At 44.1% G+C, this 19327-nt stretch overlaps 1 protein-coding gene across 7 annotated transcripts in view; it reads left to right on the plus strand.

Annotated features, from left to right (window-relative positions):
- The window catches only part of LOC128413596 (WASH complex subunit 2A-like), a 45403-nt gene extending 26438 nt beyond the window's left edge, over window positions 1-18965 (plus strand). For 3 of the 7 annotated variants that reach the window (XM_053387737.1, XM_053387732.1, XM_053387733.1), the window contains 13 exons: window positions 321-407; window positions 2539-2693; window positions 3815-3926; window positions 4762-4893; window positions 6698-6814; window positions 8161-8286; window positions 10329-10430; window positions 11577-11681; window positions 12867-12929; window positions 13313-13504; window positions 14150-14758; window positions 16591-16765; window positions 18540-18965. In XM_053387737.1, coding sequence (XP_053243712.1) covers window positions 321-407; window positions 2539-2693; window positions 3815-3926; window positions 4762-4893; window positions 6698-6814; window positions 8161-8286; window positions 10329-10430; window positions 11577-11681; window positions 12867-12929; window positions 13313-13504; window positions 14150-14758; window positions 16591-16765; window positions 18540-18679 — 2115 coding nt within the window. In that variant the 3' untranslated portion in view covers window positions 18680-18965. The remainder of the gene's footprint in view (window positions 1-320; window positions 408-2538; window positions 2694-3814; window positions 3927-4761; window positions 4894-6697; window positions 6815-8160; window positions 8287-10328; window positions 10431-11576; window positions 11682-12866; window positions 12930-13312; window positions 13505-14149; window positions 14759-16590; window positions 16766-18539) is intronic. The other 4 variants (XM_053387731.1, XM_053387734.1, XM_053387735.1 and 1 more) reach the window with 4 other exon arrangements.
- The last annotated feature ends 362 nt before the right edge of the window (window positions 18966-19327 follow it).

Genomic DNA, 19327 nt, shown 5'->3' on the forward strand with positions numbered 1-19327 from the left:
TACTATTGAGCCAGCAGCTATCTCAGTCTGTAAGAAAAAAAATTGAACACAAACAGATTGTGATGTGCCTCCAACACATTGTACAATAAAGAGCACATTCATGGAAATCTGGAACAGTTTCACATAAGGGTTCCGAACCTGCTCAGAGCAACATTTGGGACCTAGGACTAGGCAATTAAACATTTGGGGGGGGCACCCTTGACTGTCTTGACACACACTAGAGGGGCATGGCTCCCACCTACGTCTGCAGTTTTTCGTTGAATGCCACAGTGATTGCATCTTTGGGGAAAGTAACCATCTCTTCCCTTTCCATTTTCTAGGGACTCTTTGGGTCTACGCCTAAGGCACAAATTTCAAAACCACCAGTAAAGAAAGCAACTAGTTTGCTCTTCAGCAGTGATGAGGAGGTAACATATGCAGAGGTTGTTAAAGGGTGGCTTGTTTTATAGCTCTCAGTTAAGTTAAAGTGATATTATTTAATACAAAACTTTCACTCTCAGGTTTAGTTTTCCACTGCTATGTGTCAGAGCTGTTTCTGCAAGATATTTATTTCAGCTGTACTGCTTCAGAGTGAAAGATTTTACAAGCAGCCTTAATGGGAAGGCTTTTCCCTGAGTTATTTTAAAAAAAAAAGGTTGTTGTCAAATCTGAGATAGTACTCTAAACCCCCTATAATAAGTATATTCAAAACTAACAGCCTCTATAAAACTCAAGGCAACATCCCTTAAAAAACTCCAGGCAGCATCTTCTGAAAACTGGTTCTTCTGTTCAGAAGATGAGAAGTTGGGCACATAGAAGAAACATCTGGGATCTAGAGAATTTCTGTCGGAAAAGTCTGACAGAGAAAAGTTGCCCTGCAAATTTTCAAAGCTTGAGAAACTGGCATAACTGGGTAGTAAAACCCCTGTACTTCTAATAGTGTCAGGTCCAGGCTAACTCCATTGTTGAGTAATTAGGGAACCATTATGAAGTAGTGTGCAGCATAAACACCAAAGGGTTTTGTGAGAGAATAACTTGACAACATCTTTGGAAATTGCTTTGTTGAGGTACATGTGTATAAGACATCACAGTCCTTGTTGTCTCATTAAAACGGGTGGAAAACCTCCACGCCCTGGGCCAGTACTGGTCCACAACGCCATTTCCCCCAAATCATGCTCACCCACCCACCAGCTTCTAGATGTGAAAGGGTCTATAGTTCATGGATAGAATACATGCCATTATTGTCAAAGGGCGCTAGTTAAATCCCTGACATCTCTTGCTGAAAGGCTATCTTACAGCAGAGCTGGAAAAGACCCATATCTTATAACACTTGAAGTTTAATGGTGAATTTTGGATATGATGGAGATGTAAAAGATGAGGATTATTATAAAAGATGGAGGAAATGATTAATAATAGCCCACAAAGGGAGAAGGGAAGTCCAGGAGATTCTTTGGAATCTTGTCTTTATGTTGTATGTTTGTGATTGTAAATTTTTAATTTGAAAAACCAAATAAATACATTTATATAAAAAAGGAAAAGACCCATATCTTAGGTCTTGTAGAACAACTAGTCTGAATAGACTAAACTAGGCTAGGTGAACCAGTGACTTGATTTGGTGCAAGACTGCTTCATATGTCCGTACGAGAACTATGCTACAGCTTAAATTGGCTTTAATTTAATGCACCTAAGAAAGGCAGATGCTAAGTATTCTGGGGGGTTGACTTGGCTAAACTTCCTTGATCATTGTGTTTCACTGTTCTGGTAGCTTCTCGGTTAATCACTGTGTTCAGAAATACTTCATACATGCTTAATAATAATAATAATAATAATAATAATTTATTTGTACCCCGCCCATCTGGCTGGGTTTTCCCAGCCACTCTGCGCGACTTCCACAAAGTCCAAAAACAAACTAAGATGCCATACATTAAAAACTTCCCTGAACAGGGCTGCCTTAAGATGTCTTCTGAATGTCAGGTAGTTGTTTATCTCTTTAACATCTGATGGGAGGGTTTTCCACAGGGCGGGCGCCACTACCGAGAAGGCCCTCTGCCTGGTTCCCTGTAGCTTTGCTTCTCGCAATGAGGGAACCACTAGAAGACCCTTGGCCCTGGACCTCAGCGTCCAGGCAGAACGATGGGGGTGGAGACACTGCTTCAGATATACTGGGCCGAGGCCGTTTAGGGCTTTAAAGGTCAACACAACACTTTGAATTGTGCTCGGAAACGTACTGGGAGCCAATGTAGGTCTTTCAAGACCGGTGTTATGTGGTCTTGGCGGCGGCCCCCAGTCGCCAGTCTAACTGCCGCATTCTGGATTAGTTGTAGTTTCCATGTCACCTTCAAAGGTAGCCCCACGTAGAGCGCATTGCAGTAGTCCAAGCGGGAGATAACTAGAGCATGCACCACTCTGGCGAGACAGTCCGCGGGAAGGTAGGGTCTCAGCCTGCGTACCAGGTGGAGCTGGTAGACAGCTGCCCTGGTTAACCCAGTGAATTTGAGGAATGGGATAAAAAGACAACCTCTGGTACAACAAAGGTATAAATAATTGCTGTATTTTTAGGACCACTGGAATATTGGCCAAGAGGTCAAACCTGCCTATGAATCCAGCCAGAAAAAGGAACCTACAAAATCTGCCTCTGCTGCCAGCCACACAGTTAAGACAGGCCTCTTTGAGGAAGAAGGCGAGGAAGATTTGTTTGTTATCACTAAAGACAGGTAAAATGTGGCATTAGGAATGTATCTTCTATTGCAGCAGCTGTGTCTAGTTCTTCCCTTGGCAATGGATATAGTGCTTTTTTAAAACACATTTCGCACAGGAGTAAGCCAGGCAAGAGTGGATTAACTCCGTCTACTACCTAGGCAGGCAAAATTTTGAACTTGAAGCAGCTTGGACTTTTTGCTTGCTATTTGAATGTACATTTGCAGTTTTAGTTTGTTGTGTTGGTTTGTATGCCCTATTTCACTACAGTGCTTTCTATATAACTACTGTACTACTTTGTTTAGCCACCTTAGTAACATAACTTTATGTTGCTGGTGCAGAATATACAATAGGGGTCCCACAACAAACCTGGTTTGCATATGTTCTGGATTGAGGGAACACATAAGAACAGTTAATTATTAAGTGATAAATACCACTAGTATATGTTGAATTGAAATACAAAACGTACTTAATTTCCATGCATCATGTTAATATTCAAAATATTATACACCAGTAATTTATTCCTGGTGACAACTTTCGTTGTTTAATTAACAAAATTATTCCACCTTGTTGCAAAACTATCATCCCTCTGTTTTTGTTGCAATAGTCAAATTAACTCATTTTAACAAACTGCCACAATTTTTCTACACATTCTTTTGCAACAAACACTTTAGCTGTGGTCAACGTATAGGAAATCTCTTCTATTTCCCCCCTAATCCTTTCCCATCATTTAAAAGGAAAAGAGTGGAGGGGGACTTTATAAACTAGGCTTTTTAAAAATAAATAAATATGACTTTAATTTTTTTCCAATACTTGGTTTTGTCACCCTTCGTGTCTATCTATCTATCACCTATCTATCTTACACCCCCACCCCCACTGTATCATAAAAATATATCACAGACGTATACAGCCATATGAAAGCATAAAACCACAGGCCAGAGGTTCCCTACTTATGACCTAGAAGTTTGTCTCCCTGTGTGGAACCAGTGGCCTAAATTTCAGGGATGGGCCATGGTTACTTATTCTACCACTGTTGTAACCAGCAAGCAGGCACTGGACTTGAATCTTCTACCAAGAACTGCAACATTTGATAATCTGATTTGTGTCATTTCATGGTGCTTCTTTTTTCTTGTTGCAGTCAAAGAAAACCACCCAAAGCTGCTCTCTTGTTCCAAGAAGATGCTGTAAATGGAGACTCATTCTTCAGCATTCAACCATCCCCTCTCCCATCAGGTGTACAAGAAGTAACGGTATATACAGCTCAAATACAGCGTTCTAAAGTGGGAATTTCTCAACACTTTGCTCCCAACCTTTTTTCCAGAGGCTTCACAGCTCTGCTTTAATCCCCACATATTTCTGCTATTCAAAGGATGGAGACATGCTCTAACTCCCTCTGCCTAGTCTCTTCACCACAAATGTGGAACCTGTAACCTGCCAGATGTTTTTGGACTACAACTCCCATCATCTCTGACCATTGACCAATCCGGCTGGGATGGATGGAAATGAATTCCAACAGCTGGAAGACTGAATTCCAGCAACATCTGGTTGACTACAGGTTCCCCAACTTCACACATCCAGTGAGGCTTCTGGAGAGAAAGCCAGGCAGCTGCTGTCTATAGCTTATCCTTAGGCTGCTTTGTGGGAGATAGTGCCCTCCTTAGAGAAATCCGAGATAAACAGCAAAAATGAAATGAAATTTTGTCGCACATTAAATACTGACAAATTTATTATGGCAAAAGCATTTATGGACCAGAAGCAACCTCATCATATGAATTGCTGCAAAAAAATCTTAAACTTGTCAGCCATTCTCAACTGAACGTGATTCTGTAACACTCCATTTTGCATTGTTGAAATTGGCAAGTTTTCCAAGTCCATTGAGAAAGGGGTGAGTTCCTTGTCCTTCATTGTTAGATCTTTTTTATTGTGGTTTTCTTTATTTACAGTATATATCAGTCATAAACAGCGATTCATACACAGCTGATTTTTTTTTTTTACAATCCCCCCCTTTCAGAAGCACCATATGTCTATTTAAATACATTTACCTTCTAAGTCATTTCAGATTTTAAACTTTCATTTATTGATCAGCAGGAGGATTTGCTGGGAACACGTCAAAAGAAACCAGTGGAAGAGAAGGCAGGACCTTTGGGTGAACCTGGTACACTTCACAGGTCTGATCTTGGAGGAGGAGATGCAGGAGAGCAACAGAGGAAGGATGAAGTAAGGAAAACCTATTTATGTTGAACAAACCCCTGAATAACATTCCTTTGGCAAGTATGTCTTCAATGATAGTGGAGTCTAGTGGGCACATTGTTAGAGTTGGTCTTAGGAAACTTTGACCCTGTTAACTTGGTTTGATTTTCACTAAATAAGTCATATTCTGCCATTTTTAGCCTCTTCTGTGACCTAGACATTAGCTCTTCCTGCTTTAGCTGTATTGGACAAGTCCTGTATTAAAATAGACTCAAAGCAGCATTCAAAAATTAAACACAGTATCAGAATAAAATCTAATAAAATAATATATTAAAGCATGGTATTGTTGGGGAGCAGGGCAGAGAAGTAGTATGAATAGTAAAGACATCAGTAAATTAGTGATGAGTAACCAAGGAACCTTTGGTACAAAAATCTTTTATTCCAGCAGAAGATCACTATTTTAATAACGCTATCTTAATATATTTAGCACCATTGGACAGTATACAAAGTAACGTAAGCAAAATTATAGGCTCTTTCCCCAAGGATGTTACTGTCTTGAGTTTTTTTGAAGGGAGAGGCCAGGGGGTAGTTAGGCAGAGATGTTGGGGATAAAAGTAGGAACTTGTGTAGCAATATATACTTGGGCTTAGTTGTCTTAGAGAACAAGGTATTCAAGCATAAACTAAGCTTTGAGGGGAGAGTTGAAAGAAGAGAGAGGTGGCATTATGGGAGGGGTGTTTTAGGAATAAGAGGTAGTAAGGTAGAATAGGCAGTCTTGTTTAAGGGAGAATGGTATCTTTTGGGTAGCTGAGGATGTCAAAGTTGAAGAAGGAAAGGTCATGGGCAGAGTTATATCTGTATAATGGGTCAAGGCTGAGAAGGCTTTGAATGCCAGGACAAATAATTTGCATTATATATGGAAGTGGGCAAGAAAGCAATGCAGGAGTTTAAAGAGATCTTTCACATGGCGTGAATATGAGACAAGTGAAGCATCTTGGAAACAGAATCTTAGAGGTGAGAGTGAAAGAGAAGGTTGTAATACTTAGAGACTAAATTGAAGGTTTCAGTGAGGGAACAGAGGATGAGCTGAACCTTTGCAGCGCTGTATAGGGAGAAACCACGGACAAGATTACAGGAACTGCCAAAGCAGTGAAAATAGTCCAAAAGTGATATATCAATTGACAAAATGAAACTGCCTATAAAATTAATATGTAATGAAAGACAGTGCTCATGAAAGTAAGTGGTAGCTATTGTAGTGTAGCAATTTCTCCAAAGACCTCCAGTTATAGAAATCAGCTTTCAATTCATGTAGCCATTTTTTGCAAGGAAAGCAGCCGATGTTGGGGTCACTATACTTAAAAAAAAAAAAAGGTGTCTACAGATTGCTAAGCAAAATACAGATGACTTTCAGCAACTACATATAGATGTACATTTATATGTGTACACAGGGGGGGTGGAGAAAGAGAGAGAGAGGAGGAAGACTGGCCTTTGAAATGCCAAAAATGCATGTATTTGAAGGTTCAGAGAGTTTTGAGGTTTGTTTGGAAACCATGATCATTTGTGTGTTCCAGGCAGATGTGACTTTGCACCTTAAGCGTGCAACTCAATAGCCAGTTTCTTGCTACCTTGAGCATATTTTCAGAATGGTGGTAGGGAAAACAGAAACAGAAAGTAAATTAATAAATGAGAGACGGAACCTTTTAATTTGTTGTTCCAGTTACTGGATAAGGGGATGTAAAATCAATTCAACTACTTCTAAACCTAGCTTGAGCATTTAGCGCAATCTGCTCTAGATCCAGTGGATAACTTAGATTTATTTGATAACTCTTAGCCCCTTTTGGAGAAAGATGTCAAAAAAAGGATTAAAAGTGTCTTCAGCTTATTTGACGAAGAGGAGAAAAATGAAGCTGTGGATGCTGATAAAATGACACAGAGGGAAATTGAAAAGGTGAGTGATACTGGAGTCATCCTAAAAATAAAGATACAACAATTAATATATATTTTTTAAAAAAAACACCACCAAAACACCCTAAACAATACTACAACCCAAGAGTCTGTTCAGTAGCTTTTGTAGCTGGAGTCAGTCAGGGCTTCGCCTTCCCAGGCCAATTGGGAAAATGTCTACAAGTCAGAGAGCACGTCTTCCAGGGCTCACAACCAAGATGCCAGGTAAGAGAAAATTCCTAATGAAGCATTTAAAAGGTAAAGGGACCCCTGACCATTAGGTCCAGTCGTGACCGACTCTGGGGTTGCGGCGCTCATCTTGCTTTATTGGCCAAGGGAACCAGCATACAGCTTCCGGGTCATGTGGCCAGTATGACTAAGCCGCTTCTGGCAAACCAGAGCAGCGCACGGAAACACCGTTTACCTTCCCGCCGTGTGGGTTAAACCACAGAGCCTAGGACTTGCTGATCAGAAGGTCAGCGGTTCAAATCCCCACGACGGGGTGAGCTCCCGTTGCTCAGTCCCTGCTCCTGCCAACCTAGCAGTTCGAAAGCACGTCAAAGTGCAAGTAGATAAATAGGTACCGCTCCGGCGGGAAGGTAGACGGCGTTTCCGTGCGCTGCTCTGGTTCGCCAGAAGCGGCTTAGTCATGCTGGCCACATGACCCGGAAGCTGTCTGCAGACAAATGCCAGCTCCCTCGGCCAATAAAGCGAGATGAGCGCCGCAACTCCAGAGTCGGCCACAACTGGACCTAATGGTCAGGGGTCCCTTTACCTTTACTTATGAAGAAAGACATCTGCACTGTAAACACATAGCAGCAACATAGTTACTTAAGGACACATAAAATTGAATCGGTATTACTTCAGTAACATCATGAATCGGGGAGCAGGCAAGGGTGGATAAGGGACCTCTGCTGCTAGGTGTTGGTGAGGTTGTGTACTTGAGTGTGTCATGTGCATTCACGCAGGTACAGTGGTGCCCCGCAAGACGAATGCCTCGCAAGACGAAAAACTCGCAAGACGAAAGAGTTTTCTATTTTTTGAGTCGTTCCGCAAGACAAATTTCCCTATGGGCTTGCTTCGCAAGACGAAACGTCTTGCGAGTTCTTGCGAGTTTGTTTCCTTTTTCTTAAAGCCGCTAAGCCGTTAATAGCCGCTAAGCCGCTAATAGCCGTGCTTCACAAGACGAAGAGACTCGCGGAACGGATTAATTTCGTCTTGCGAGGCACCACTGTATCTGGAAAATTGAATTGTTCTAGGACTTAGAAATAAGTTGACAAGTTGACAGGTGTTATAAACTCAAGTTATTAAGGAGTGCACAAAGCCTCTTGAGCCTTGCTTCTTTTCCAGCCCTCCGAGAACAGTATCCCTTCCAAGAGCACAGGCGTCTTTCAGGATGAAGAACTTCTCTTCAGCCATAAGCTGCAGAAAGACAATGATCCCGATGTTGATCTTTTTGCTCGCAGCAAAAAAGAGGTCAGTCAGTCAGTCCAAAATACCTTTAAAGTGGGTCCTCGTGTTTGAAAAAATTAAAACCAAAAAGAACAATTCCTGTTGGAGCACTAGCAGAAAGAACTTTACAAAGGATGTTGTTCAAACCCTGCTGACTTTGTGCAGCTTGACAAGGCGGCCATGCATATGCATGTAATAAAAAAATTAACAGCAGTTGAAATCTTAAGTCAATTCAATGTCTTTTTGTGGAAGACTCTTGCATCATAGAACCCTCCACCCATTTAGTGGGGAGCCTCCAAGCTGGTTTAAATGGACTTTAAGATTCTTCCTGGGCTACATTCCTTTCTTGTGCTTTTGCCTGTCTAGATTATGTGTCTTTTGCTTACCTGGTTGGGGAATAATAATAATAATAATAATAATAATAATAATAATAATAATAATAATAATAATTTATTATTTGTACCCCGCCCATCTGGCTGGGCCTCCCCAGCCACTCTGGGCGGCTTCCATAGAAACCAAAAATACACTAAAATATCACAGATTAAAAACTTCCCTGAACAGGGCTGCCTTAAGATGTCTTCTGAATGTCAGGTAGTTGTTTATCTCTTTGACATCTGATGGGAGGGCGTTCCACAGGGCAGGCGCCACTACCGAGAAGGCCCTCTGCCTGGTTCCCTGTAGCTTTGCTTCTCGCAATGAGGGAACCGCCAGAAGGCCCTCGGCGCTGGACATCAGCGTCCGGACAGAACGATGGGGGTGGAGACGCTCCTTCAGGTATACTGGGCCGAGGCCGTTTAGGGCTTTAAAGGTCAACACCAGCACTTTGAATTGTGCTCGGAAACGTACTGGGAGCCAATGTAGGTCTTTCAAGACCGGTGTTATGTGGTCTCGGCAGCCACTCCCAGTCACCAGTCTAGCTGCCGCATTCTGGATTAGTTGTAGTTTCCGAGTCACCTTCAAAGGTAGCCCCACGTTGAGCGCATTGCAGTAGTCCAAGCGGGAGATAACCAGAGCATGCACCACTCTGGCGAGACAGTCCGCGGGCAGGTAGGGTCTCAGCCTGCGTACCAGGTGGAGTTGGTAGACAGCTGCCCTGGATACAGAATTGACCTGCGCCTCCATGGACAGCTGTGAGTCCAAAATGACTCCCAGGCTACACACCTGGTCCTTCAGGGGCACAGTTACCCTATTCAGGACCAGGGAGTCCTCCACACCAGCCCGCCCCCTGTCCCCCAAAAACAGTACTTCTGTCTTGTCAGGATTCAACCTCAATCCATTAGCCGCCATCCATCCTCCAACCGCCTCCAGGCACTCACACAGGACCTTTTCCGCCTTCACTGGTTCTGATTTGAAAGAGAGGTAGAGCTGGGTATCATCTGCATATTGATGGACACCCAGTCCAAACCCCCTGATGATCTCTCCCAGCGGCTTCATATAGATGTTAAAAAGCATGGGGGAGAGGACAGAACCCTGAGGCACCCCACAAGTGAGAGCCCAGGGGTCTGAACACTCATCCCCCACCACCACTTTCTGGACACGGCCCAGGAGGAAGGAGCGAAACCACTGTATAACAGTGCCCCCAGCTCCCAGCCCCTCTAGATGGTCCAGAAGGATGTTATGGTCGATTGTATCAAAGGCCGCTGAGAGATCCAGCAGAACTAGGAAACAACTCTCACCTTTGTCCCTAGCTCGCCGGGAAGGGAAAGGAGTGTGTTGAGAAGGGGCAGAGTACAGAAACTTGAGATTTCTGCATTGCTGGAATGTAGCCTCTACTGTGCAGAGATAAGACTCGCATCAGCTACCTTGCCCTCTTTTGCCTCTGGCCCTGCCCACCTCTGGAATGTGGCCCCCAGAAAGCTGCCTGGGCATGAAAGCGGCCCTTGGGCCCTAAATATTCCCTATCTGTGGTTTAAAGGGGATGTAGTCAGAAAGTGACTCTTTGTGAGAAAAGGTAAAAAATGTCTAGAACCACAAAAAAAATCTGCCTCTACTGTTCTGTAAAGGAATTTAATATTTTGTTTCATTTTACTTATAAGAGACTGATTTATTTCCATTATTAATTTCAGGTTCCAAAGCCCAGGGTAAAGCTGCCATCTGAAGGAGGGCTGTTTGGAGCTGATGATGATGGTGATGATGGTCTATTCAGCCCTTCTAAAGCAAAGCCCTTGGTACTTGCCATTTTGTCCTGAGAATTTGAGGAGCAGTAATGTGCAGAGCGGGACGCAGGTGGCGCTGTGGGTAAAACCTCAGCGCCTAGGACTTGCCGATCGCATGGTTGGCAGTTCGAATCCCCGCGGCGGGGTGCGCTCCCGTCGTTCGGTCCCAGCGCCTGCCAACCTAGCAGTTCGAAAGGACCTCCGGGTGCAAGTAGATAAATAGGTACCGCTTTCTAGCGGGAAGGTAAACGGCATTTCTGTGTGCTGCTCTGGTGCCGGTTCGCCAGAGAAGCTTCGTCACGCTGGCCACATGACCCGAAAGTGTCTCCGGACAGCGCTGGCTCCCGGCCTATAGAGTGAGATGAGCGCACAACCCTAGAGTCTGGCAAGACTGGCCCGTACGGGCAGGGGTACCTTTACCTTTACCTTAATGCGCAGAGCAAAGTTGCCCATTGCCTTGCATATTAATCACATGGAATGTTACGGCTTAAAAAAACTCTGTTCTGCAGCCACATAAATTAAGCAAATTGGGCAGATGCACTGTCCATGCAAGTAGTGTTTTTGCTCAGTGTTGCAGGATTTAGGTTTTTGACTCACTTTTTGTGGAAATAAGAATTTGGGACTAGAGCTAGACTGATTTTTTCAGCTCAGCTCTTTTTGAACAAGGAAATTCTCCTGAAAACAGGGAAGAGATGAGACAAATGCCTCATACTTTCAGTTGATGGGAGTTGGCTGTACTGTACTTTTTAGGACGAAGCAGCCCAAGAGTCTTCTTCCTCCTCTTGTTTGTTTGTTTGTTTGTTTTTAAACCCTCACCAGCCAGTCTTTGCAACCAACAACTCTCCATAGCAGCTTATCCGAGTTCCACATTTCTGCTGGATTTGGCACAGGATGTAGCACAGGAAAAGGAATATCCCAGCCTCCTCACATTGTCTGTGCTGTTCTTTTCTGCTTTTGAATGTTGCCTAATCAGAACAGGTTCCAGCACAGGAGGGGAGAATTAACCATCCCCCATGCACTGCAGACCCAGTGCAAATTGCCTCTCCCCACCCCCATCTTAGTATTAATTTTTAAGATGGGAAAATATATATAAGTGTGCAGAATTTAGGGTATTCCTCTTCTTGCTCACTTGCGCTTCTTTATTTTACTTTTTGGAAGGTAGCAGAGAAGAAAACAGTAATCTCCTCTTTGGAAGAGGATAGTGAAGTTCCGGAAAGTAATAAAAACGCCAAACGAGAAGAATCAAACTTAAAGGCCACTGAGGTTTGTAAGTTCCAATTTTAGAGAGCTTTGAGAGCTTCTTGTTCCTAAATGCAGTTCCTGAACTACAGTGGTGCCCCGCAAGACAAATGCCTCGCAAGACGGAAAACCCGCTAGACGAAAGGGTTTTCCGTTTTGGAGGTGCTTCGCAAAACGAATTTCCTATGGGCTTGCTTCACAAGACGAAAATGTCTTGCGAGTTCCTGCGGCTTTTTTTTTCCTTCCCCCCCCCTTTTTCCCAAGCCGCTAAGCCGCTTATCAGCTGATCCGCTAAGCCGCTTAACAGCTGATCGCTAAGCCGCTTATCAGCTGATCCGCTAAGCCGCTTAACAGCTGATTGCTAAGCCGCTTATCAGCTGATCCGCTAAGCCGCTAATAGCGCTAATCCGCTAATGGGCTTGCTTCGCAAGACGAAAAAACCGCAAGACGAAGAGACTCGCAGAACGGATTCTTTTCGTCTTGCGAGGCACCACTGTACCCCCATTTTCTATCTAAGCAAGCACATAAGACACTCAAATATCTACATAGATATTCTCATTGCTCCTTTAACTGTCTCCTGGCATCCTGCCCTTTCTCCACCCTTCTTCACCGAGTCACTAAGGCAAGGGTGGGGAACAGGATTTTGCTGGAGGTCTGGATCCTTAGTTCCTGCACTCCCAGCAGGCTATGTTGGCAGCTGAGTGGGCCTTCCGACCTCTCAAATCACATGGTGCCACAATGTTAGGTCACTTACATTTCCTTTACAGCATGGCTTGAAGTCACGCTGTCCTGCAAAGTAAGATCCAAGCAGATCAAAGTGGGGCTTTTAAGTTCTCACTTGGGGTTACATTTCATGCCAAATTTAGAAGACAGTGAATCTGAGACCCACATGTCAAGGAACAGCCAAGAGCACATTTTCAAGATTGTTCCTTTTCAACCATGTATTTTCCTGTCTCACACCTGATGCTTTATGGCCTTCGGGGAAATGGCATTGTGGGCTAAATTCAGGCCTCCCCCTATTGGCTCTAATGAGGCCCATAGGGTACAGGCACCCCTGCGCTGTGGCAGTAAGGGCTCAGGCCGGGGGGGCGGGGGCGGCAACCATACTTTCTGGGCTATCATACTGCTTCTGAGATTCTCCTGTAAAATACTGAGTGCATTACTTTTATTCACTTGGATTAATGTATATCTAATGTAATTTTTATACAGAAATCCACTGGCCTTGGTGCAAGTAAACATAGAGAGTCCTCATCTAGGATTGGAAAATTACAAGTAATTTATTTTACTGGCATTTTAGCTTTCAGTGTACTTTTCCTGCTAACTGTGGTTCTTCCACAATAAAATTCTTTTCCCCCCACTTCCGGCTTCAGTCCTTTCTTGTGGATGCAACATCTGCTTTCTGTAAATGCATGTTTCACAGGATGTGCTTTTTTTCCTTTTGGGAAAGGCATGTCTCTGGACAGGACTAAAATTCCTAAACTGAGGGGGAAAGGGCGAGAGGGCATGTCCTTCTGTGCGCATGCACTATTCTTGTTTTTCCTGATCTTTGTCAAATGTGGAAATGCTCTTGGTGATTTTATTTTTCTTGGATTTCACATTTATATTTTCCTTATCTACTGCTCCCATTAACAATAGCTTCTCCATCCCTTTCTAAGGCAAGTTTGGATATTAACCCAGCAGTTTTGCTGCCCAGTGGGAAGCCACCTTCATTGTACCCAAAGACTCCGATTCATGAACCTCATGGCGTACAGCAGGTTGAAACAGCCTCTGCTGCAGGAAGTAATAAGGAGATGGGAGTCAGCTTTGATGATCCCATGCAAGCAGACACACTGCAAAATGCCAACAAGGTATAACTTTGTAATACTTTATGCAGCAGCATCCTTGATGTGATTTGGAATGTACCGTATTTTTCGCTCTGTAGGACGCATTTTTTCCCCTCCAAAAATTAAGGGGAAATGTGTGTGCGTCCTATGGAGCGAATGCAGGCTCCTTGGCTTCAGCGATAGCAACGCAAAGTCTCCGAAGCGCAGAGGGAGCGCTCCCTCTGCGCTCCGGAGGCTTCGCGTTGCTTTCGCTGAAGCCTGGAGAGCGAGAGGGATCGGTGCGCACCGACCCCTCTCGCTCTCCAGGCTTCAGGGATAGCCGTCTGAAGCCTTCGGAGCGCAGTGCGAGTTCCCGCTGCGCTCCGCAGGCTTCAGGTTCCTTTTGCTGAAGCCGGGAGAGCAAGACTCTCCTGGCTTCAGCAGAGAAGGAGAGCTGCGTAGCACCCCTTCCGCCAAGCGGGAGGAGAAATGGAAGGGGCTCCATTTCTCCTGCCGCTTCGCTGAAGGGGTGCTGAGCAGAGAGGGGCAGAATTATTTTTTTCTTGTTCTCCCCCTCTAAAACAAGGTGCGTCCTTTGGTCGGGTGCATCCTATAGAGTGAAAAATACAGTAAGTTTACTTGTTTCTCATTTTGTGTCCTGTTGTCACCTTGGCTTCATTGTTATTGCAGGGCAGAATCAAGGTGACTGGGAAACGAAGGCCACCTACCAGAAATGCCAGGCGATTGGCTGCTCAAGGGGATAACTCGAATGACATGAACATTGCTGAGGATCCATCCCCGCCTCTCTTCAAAGAAAGCTCTGTGCCACCAGCCACATTGCATCCCTCCAACGTAAAACTGCATAGGAAGGAAAACACTGAAGAATCTCAATCGCCTCTACCAACCAACAGCAGTGAGCAGCTGCACGAGGCAGCTGGTAGCCCTGGCTCAAAATCAGCAGCCCAGCCTAATGTGCATGATCTCTTTGAGTCAAACGATATTTTTGCTGACAGCATAGCATCTAAAGTGACCACGAGACCAAAGGCAAAGGTGGAAGCAGAGAGCCTCATGAGCCAGGTCCCTAAAGGTGGGGAAGGCTTGCCTGTTCCATTGGCATTGGATGGTGCAAATAGTGAAGGCCTCTTCCAGGCTGAAAAGCCCTCAAAGAAACCCGACCCAACTCCTTTCTTGGAGGATGAAGATGATCTCTTTGCCACTAGTAAAAAAACTGTGAAGAGGAAAGATCTAAAACCCATTCCTCAGTTAGTCCAGGATCCTTCCGTCCCAGATATTTTTGAGGTAATGTAGAACCATATAATTTTAGAGTTGGAAGAGACCTGCCAGTATGTGAATGCTGGAATCTTGTTCCTTCAGGCCTGGATATGGCTTCTTTTGTGCTCTGCTACTTTTGCTTAGCACAGGGATGGGAAATGTGCATCTTGCAGATGTTGAGCTCCATTTCCCCGTCATTCCTGACCATTGGCCTTGTTGGGGCCAATGGGAGTTGGAGTCAGACAACATAGGGAAGACCACAGCCTCCCTGTTCCTGGCTCAGCAACTCTGTAAGCATGGGCTTACAGTCCACTGCATAAATTCCTCCGAAAATTAGACAGCACAAGGGTGTGATCTCATATCGTAGAATGGGGAGGTGGTTATGTTGTGATTTGGAAATGTTGATTAACTCTGGAAGGATGTAGGAAACATGTTTAACTTCTTCCTTTCCAGTCTCCTCCTTTTACCTGGTCTCTGTGGGTTTTCTTTCCTGGGCCAGCCTTTGAAACACGATGATACTTTCGCAAATCCTGAGTACAATTCACCCAGTTCATTTCCATTTCTCCCCTCCGCTGGATGATCTCAGTGAAGAGGCAGTTGCTTTAATTATCTATCAAGCATTTATGTAGATTTTGTTGTGATGTGTAGTGTGCTTTAAAATTCTTACACATTCAGCAGAAGTTATTAATGGGCTGCTTTATGTGTTACTGGAGTAGCAGGGAAGAGAATTTAACTTGGCTAGATTCTATGTTGTACCACTGACATCTGTGTCAGGTATCGCATACAGAGGTAGCCTGAAAACTCACACTTTTTTATTTTTGAAATTATTTTTCAAATATAACAAAAAGAAACATTGCCAACTCACATCACACTTCTTTTTTATTTATTTTTAAAAACCTTGCTGTGTAGCATATAAAGAAGTAACTTGCTCACGTTAATAGAAATGTGTTGATGCCAGAGAAAGATAGGTACATTTTGCAAATCTCACTGCAAAGGAGCTGCGCACATTTTACCTTCAGCACCAGCTGAAGATATGCCTCTTTGCCCTGATTTTTTTTGGGGGGCAGGGTGGGCTCAGTTGATGAGGCCAGTTGCCAGTTAATTGCATGCTGTACTGTGAACATTTAAGGATTTTTAAAATATATATAGGTAATGGTAAAGGGACCCCTGACCATTAGGTCCAGTCGTGGCAGACTCTGGGGTTGCGGCGCTCATCTCGCTTTATTGGCTGAGGGAGCCGGCATACAGCTTCCGGGTCATGTGGCCAGCATGACTAAGCCGCTTCTGGCGAACCAGAGCAGCGCACGGAAATGTCGTTTACCTTCCCACCGGAGTGGTACTCTACTTGCACTTTGACGTTCTTTCGAACTGCTAGGTTGGCAGGAGCTGGGACTGAGCAACGGGAGCTCACCCCGTCGTGGGGATTCGAACCGCCGATCTTCTGATCAGCAAGTCCTAGGCTCTGTGGTTTAACCCACAGCGCCACCCACGTTGATGTTTTATGTCTTTTTACTGCAGTTTTTGCTATTTTCGAATTGAATTGTTGTGTATGAGTTGTTGTGACTTGTGATCTCCCCTAGAATCATTGACCAAGGAGGGGTGGGATATAAATTTGATAAATACCATGATTGCCTATAGCAGGGGACCCCAACCTTATTGGGTCCCAAGGCACATTTGAAAATTGAAGAAATGGCACAGGCACCACAAAAGAAAAACTGGTAATACTCATTCCCTCCAACCCCAAACCAGGCAGAATGAGAGCAGCTGTATTCTGAATTACCAGCCGCCAAGTAGCGGGAGTAGGGAAATGTGGCTACACAAACTTGCCCTATACTGAAATTTCTCTTCTTTTATTCGAGGATGATATATTTGCATCAGAAGCTCTTAAGCCGCCTGTCAAAGCAAAATCAAAAGAGCTGGAAGTGAACCTGTTTGATGATGACGTTGACATCTTTGCTGATCTTGCAGTAAAACCAAAAGAAAGGAGTGCCAAAAAGAAGATGGAATCTAAATCTATATTTGATGAGGAGATAGGTAAGGAGTTAATGTAAGCAATTAGGTCTGTAATATGGTTACAAGTGCCAAGTGGTGGTTTTCATAGGGTAGAGAAAATTTATTATCTCCTCTGAATGAGCAGTTTGCATTGAAAGGATATCCCCCCACTGAAAGAAAATTCCAACTGCTTGTCTGTAGCTATCCCAGTAATTATCAGTCCCCATCCCAGATGATGCTATATTTGCATTTTGAAAAGCCTGCATAATGTGAAAGCGGGTTTTTTGTTAATACACGGCAGAGGGGTGCTGTGTTTTCAAATGTTCTGTTACTTCCAACAAAGTTTTGGTGTTAACAGTGTTTACAGAATAGACTAAAATGTGAAACATCCAAAGTACAGTATCCCAGTACATGGCTCAAACCCTTTTGCCACAGTCAACAGCTCCTGTATCTGTCGTTACTGACCCACTAAATTCCATGAGCATCAGGTTCAGTGTTGCTTCCTGGGCAATAGCTACTAACCTTGTTTTGTATCCTGTTAAATTCACACCGGGACGCGGGTGGCGCTGTGGGTTAAAGCCTCAGCGCCTAGGACTTGCCGATCGAAAGGCCGGCGGTTCGAATCCCCGCGGCGGGGTGCGCTCCCGTCGCTCGGTCCCAGCGCCTGCCAACCTAGCAGTTCGAAAGCACCCCCGGGTGCAAGTAGATAAATAGGGACCGCTTACTAGCGGGAAGGTAAACCGCGTTCCATGTGCTGCGCTGGCTTGCCAGATGCAGCTTTGTCACGCTGGCCACGTGACCCGGAAGTGTCTGCGGACAGCGCTGGCCCCCGGCCTATAGAGTGAGATGGGCGCACAACCCTAGAGTCTGGCAAGACTGGCCCGTACGGGCAGGGGTACCTTTACCTTTACCTTTAAATTCACACCAGTCACAAAACCTATTATTTGACTTTCACAACTCTATTTGAACCGTAGTAATTTCCTTCTCATTCTCTAGAGATTTGGGGGTATGCATAGTTAGGATGGCAGAAAAAAATAAATACAGCAAATATGTACATACTTGATATTTTGTTGTTTTTTATATAGCTAGAGACACTATCCAAAAATAGAAAATGGAGAAGCAAATGGAGACAAAACTAAATGGGCAAATATGATGCAATTATTTCTGCTACACATTTAGTTACAGCAGGAAATTACATCTGGAATGGTCTAAAGGCTTTGTGAGTTTTGAGGAGGGATTTGACGTAAATAAGGATGAAATTCCATAGAGACTATCTGGAAGGCAGTTTAAGGCCTCAAGGAACAAGAATCTTATGGAAACTAAAGTTCCGCCTTTTAATAGGAAAAAATTGAAAAGATTACTATCTCCCCATGTAATGTGCACTGATGAGTATCTTTCAAGATCATTAAAATGGCAAGAGACAGAATATTGTCTAGTTAATACTTGAGGCAGATCATGTAATTTTTGAGTCTGAGATAATCTGAGCAGGAGCTGGGAATTTTCCATGACCGTTGCCTTTAAAACAATTCAGCAATGGGCGGAAAAGAGTGGTGGTGACAAAACACACACAAACCTAGTAGTGTGTGTCTCCCTTTTAAAATGGAAGCCAGCAATATCAAGTTGGCAAAACTTTAGAAGTCATTGGCAATATAAACCAGGTTCATCACACTTGCACACAGACAACATTCTCAGCCAAATGTAGCTTTTTTTTTACCATTGGCAGTAATTGTGTATTTCCATTTCCCATTTTCTCTCTCTCTCTCTCTCTCTCTCTCTCTCTCTCTCTCTCTCTGTGTGTGTGTGTGTGTGTCTTTAGATGATATCTTCTCACCTAGTAGTCAATCCAAGACAACCATCAAGAAGGCCCAGTCCTTTCAGGCAGCTTCAGGAACTAAATCCGAAATCAGAACATCAAGTACATTTGAAGACCCGCTTAATGTATTTGAAGGTCAATGAAAATGTAGCCATTGACTCTTCTGTAACACTTATCCTGCCCAGTACTAATTCCCTTGCTTTCTGATTAAACTCCTGGTATGACGGAGCTGTTCAGGCTCGCATCTAAATATTTTTCCTTCCAGGGCATCAGAAGAAACATAGTGTTCCAAAAATAATTTCAGTACCCTGTACCACTTCTGTTCCAGTTCAGTAGCTTATGCATTGACCTGCTAATGTAATCTTTTGTACAGAGTATAGATTTTATTAATCAGAACTGTCAAAATAAATCTGATATTGATAAATACAATTTGTAAAACCAGTTTTTGTGTATGGGGTGTTAGGGGAGAGGGGTAGGACCTCTGGTGGGGGACACATGCTCCTTTTGGGTTGCACCTTGGGTCCCCACCCTGCACTCACCTCTCGCCTGTGGCTCCTAGAAGCTGCCAGGATGTGGCTTCGAATGTCTGGCTAAACTTGATGGGGGTAGCCAGTGGGTCTCAAACCCTCAGAGAGTCAGTTCAACAGTCAAGGTGGTTTCTGCACGTGCTGCAGAGAGAAAGGAGGGGCAGGTGGGGCTCGTCAACCTGGAAAGGTAGCTCATCTAGGAGAAAGGCTATCTTTGGGAAGAGTAAAGCCTAAGTAAGGTCCTACACCTTGCCAACAAAGGTC

Source organism: Podarcis raffonei, chromosome 5, assembly GCF_027172205.1.
Source record: "Podarcis raffonei isolate rPodRaf1 chromosome 5, rPodRaf1.pri, whole genome shotgun sequence".
Taxonomy (NCBI): Eukaryota; Metazoa; Chordata; class Lepidosauria; order Squamata; family Lacertidae; genus Podarcis; species Podarcis raffonei.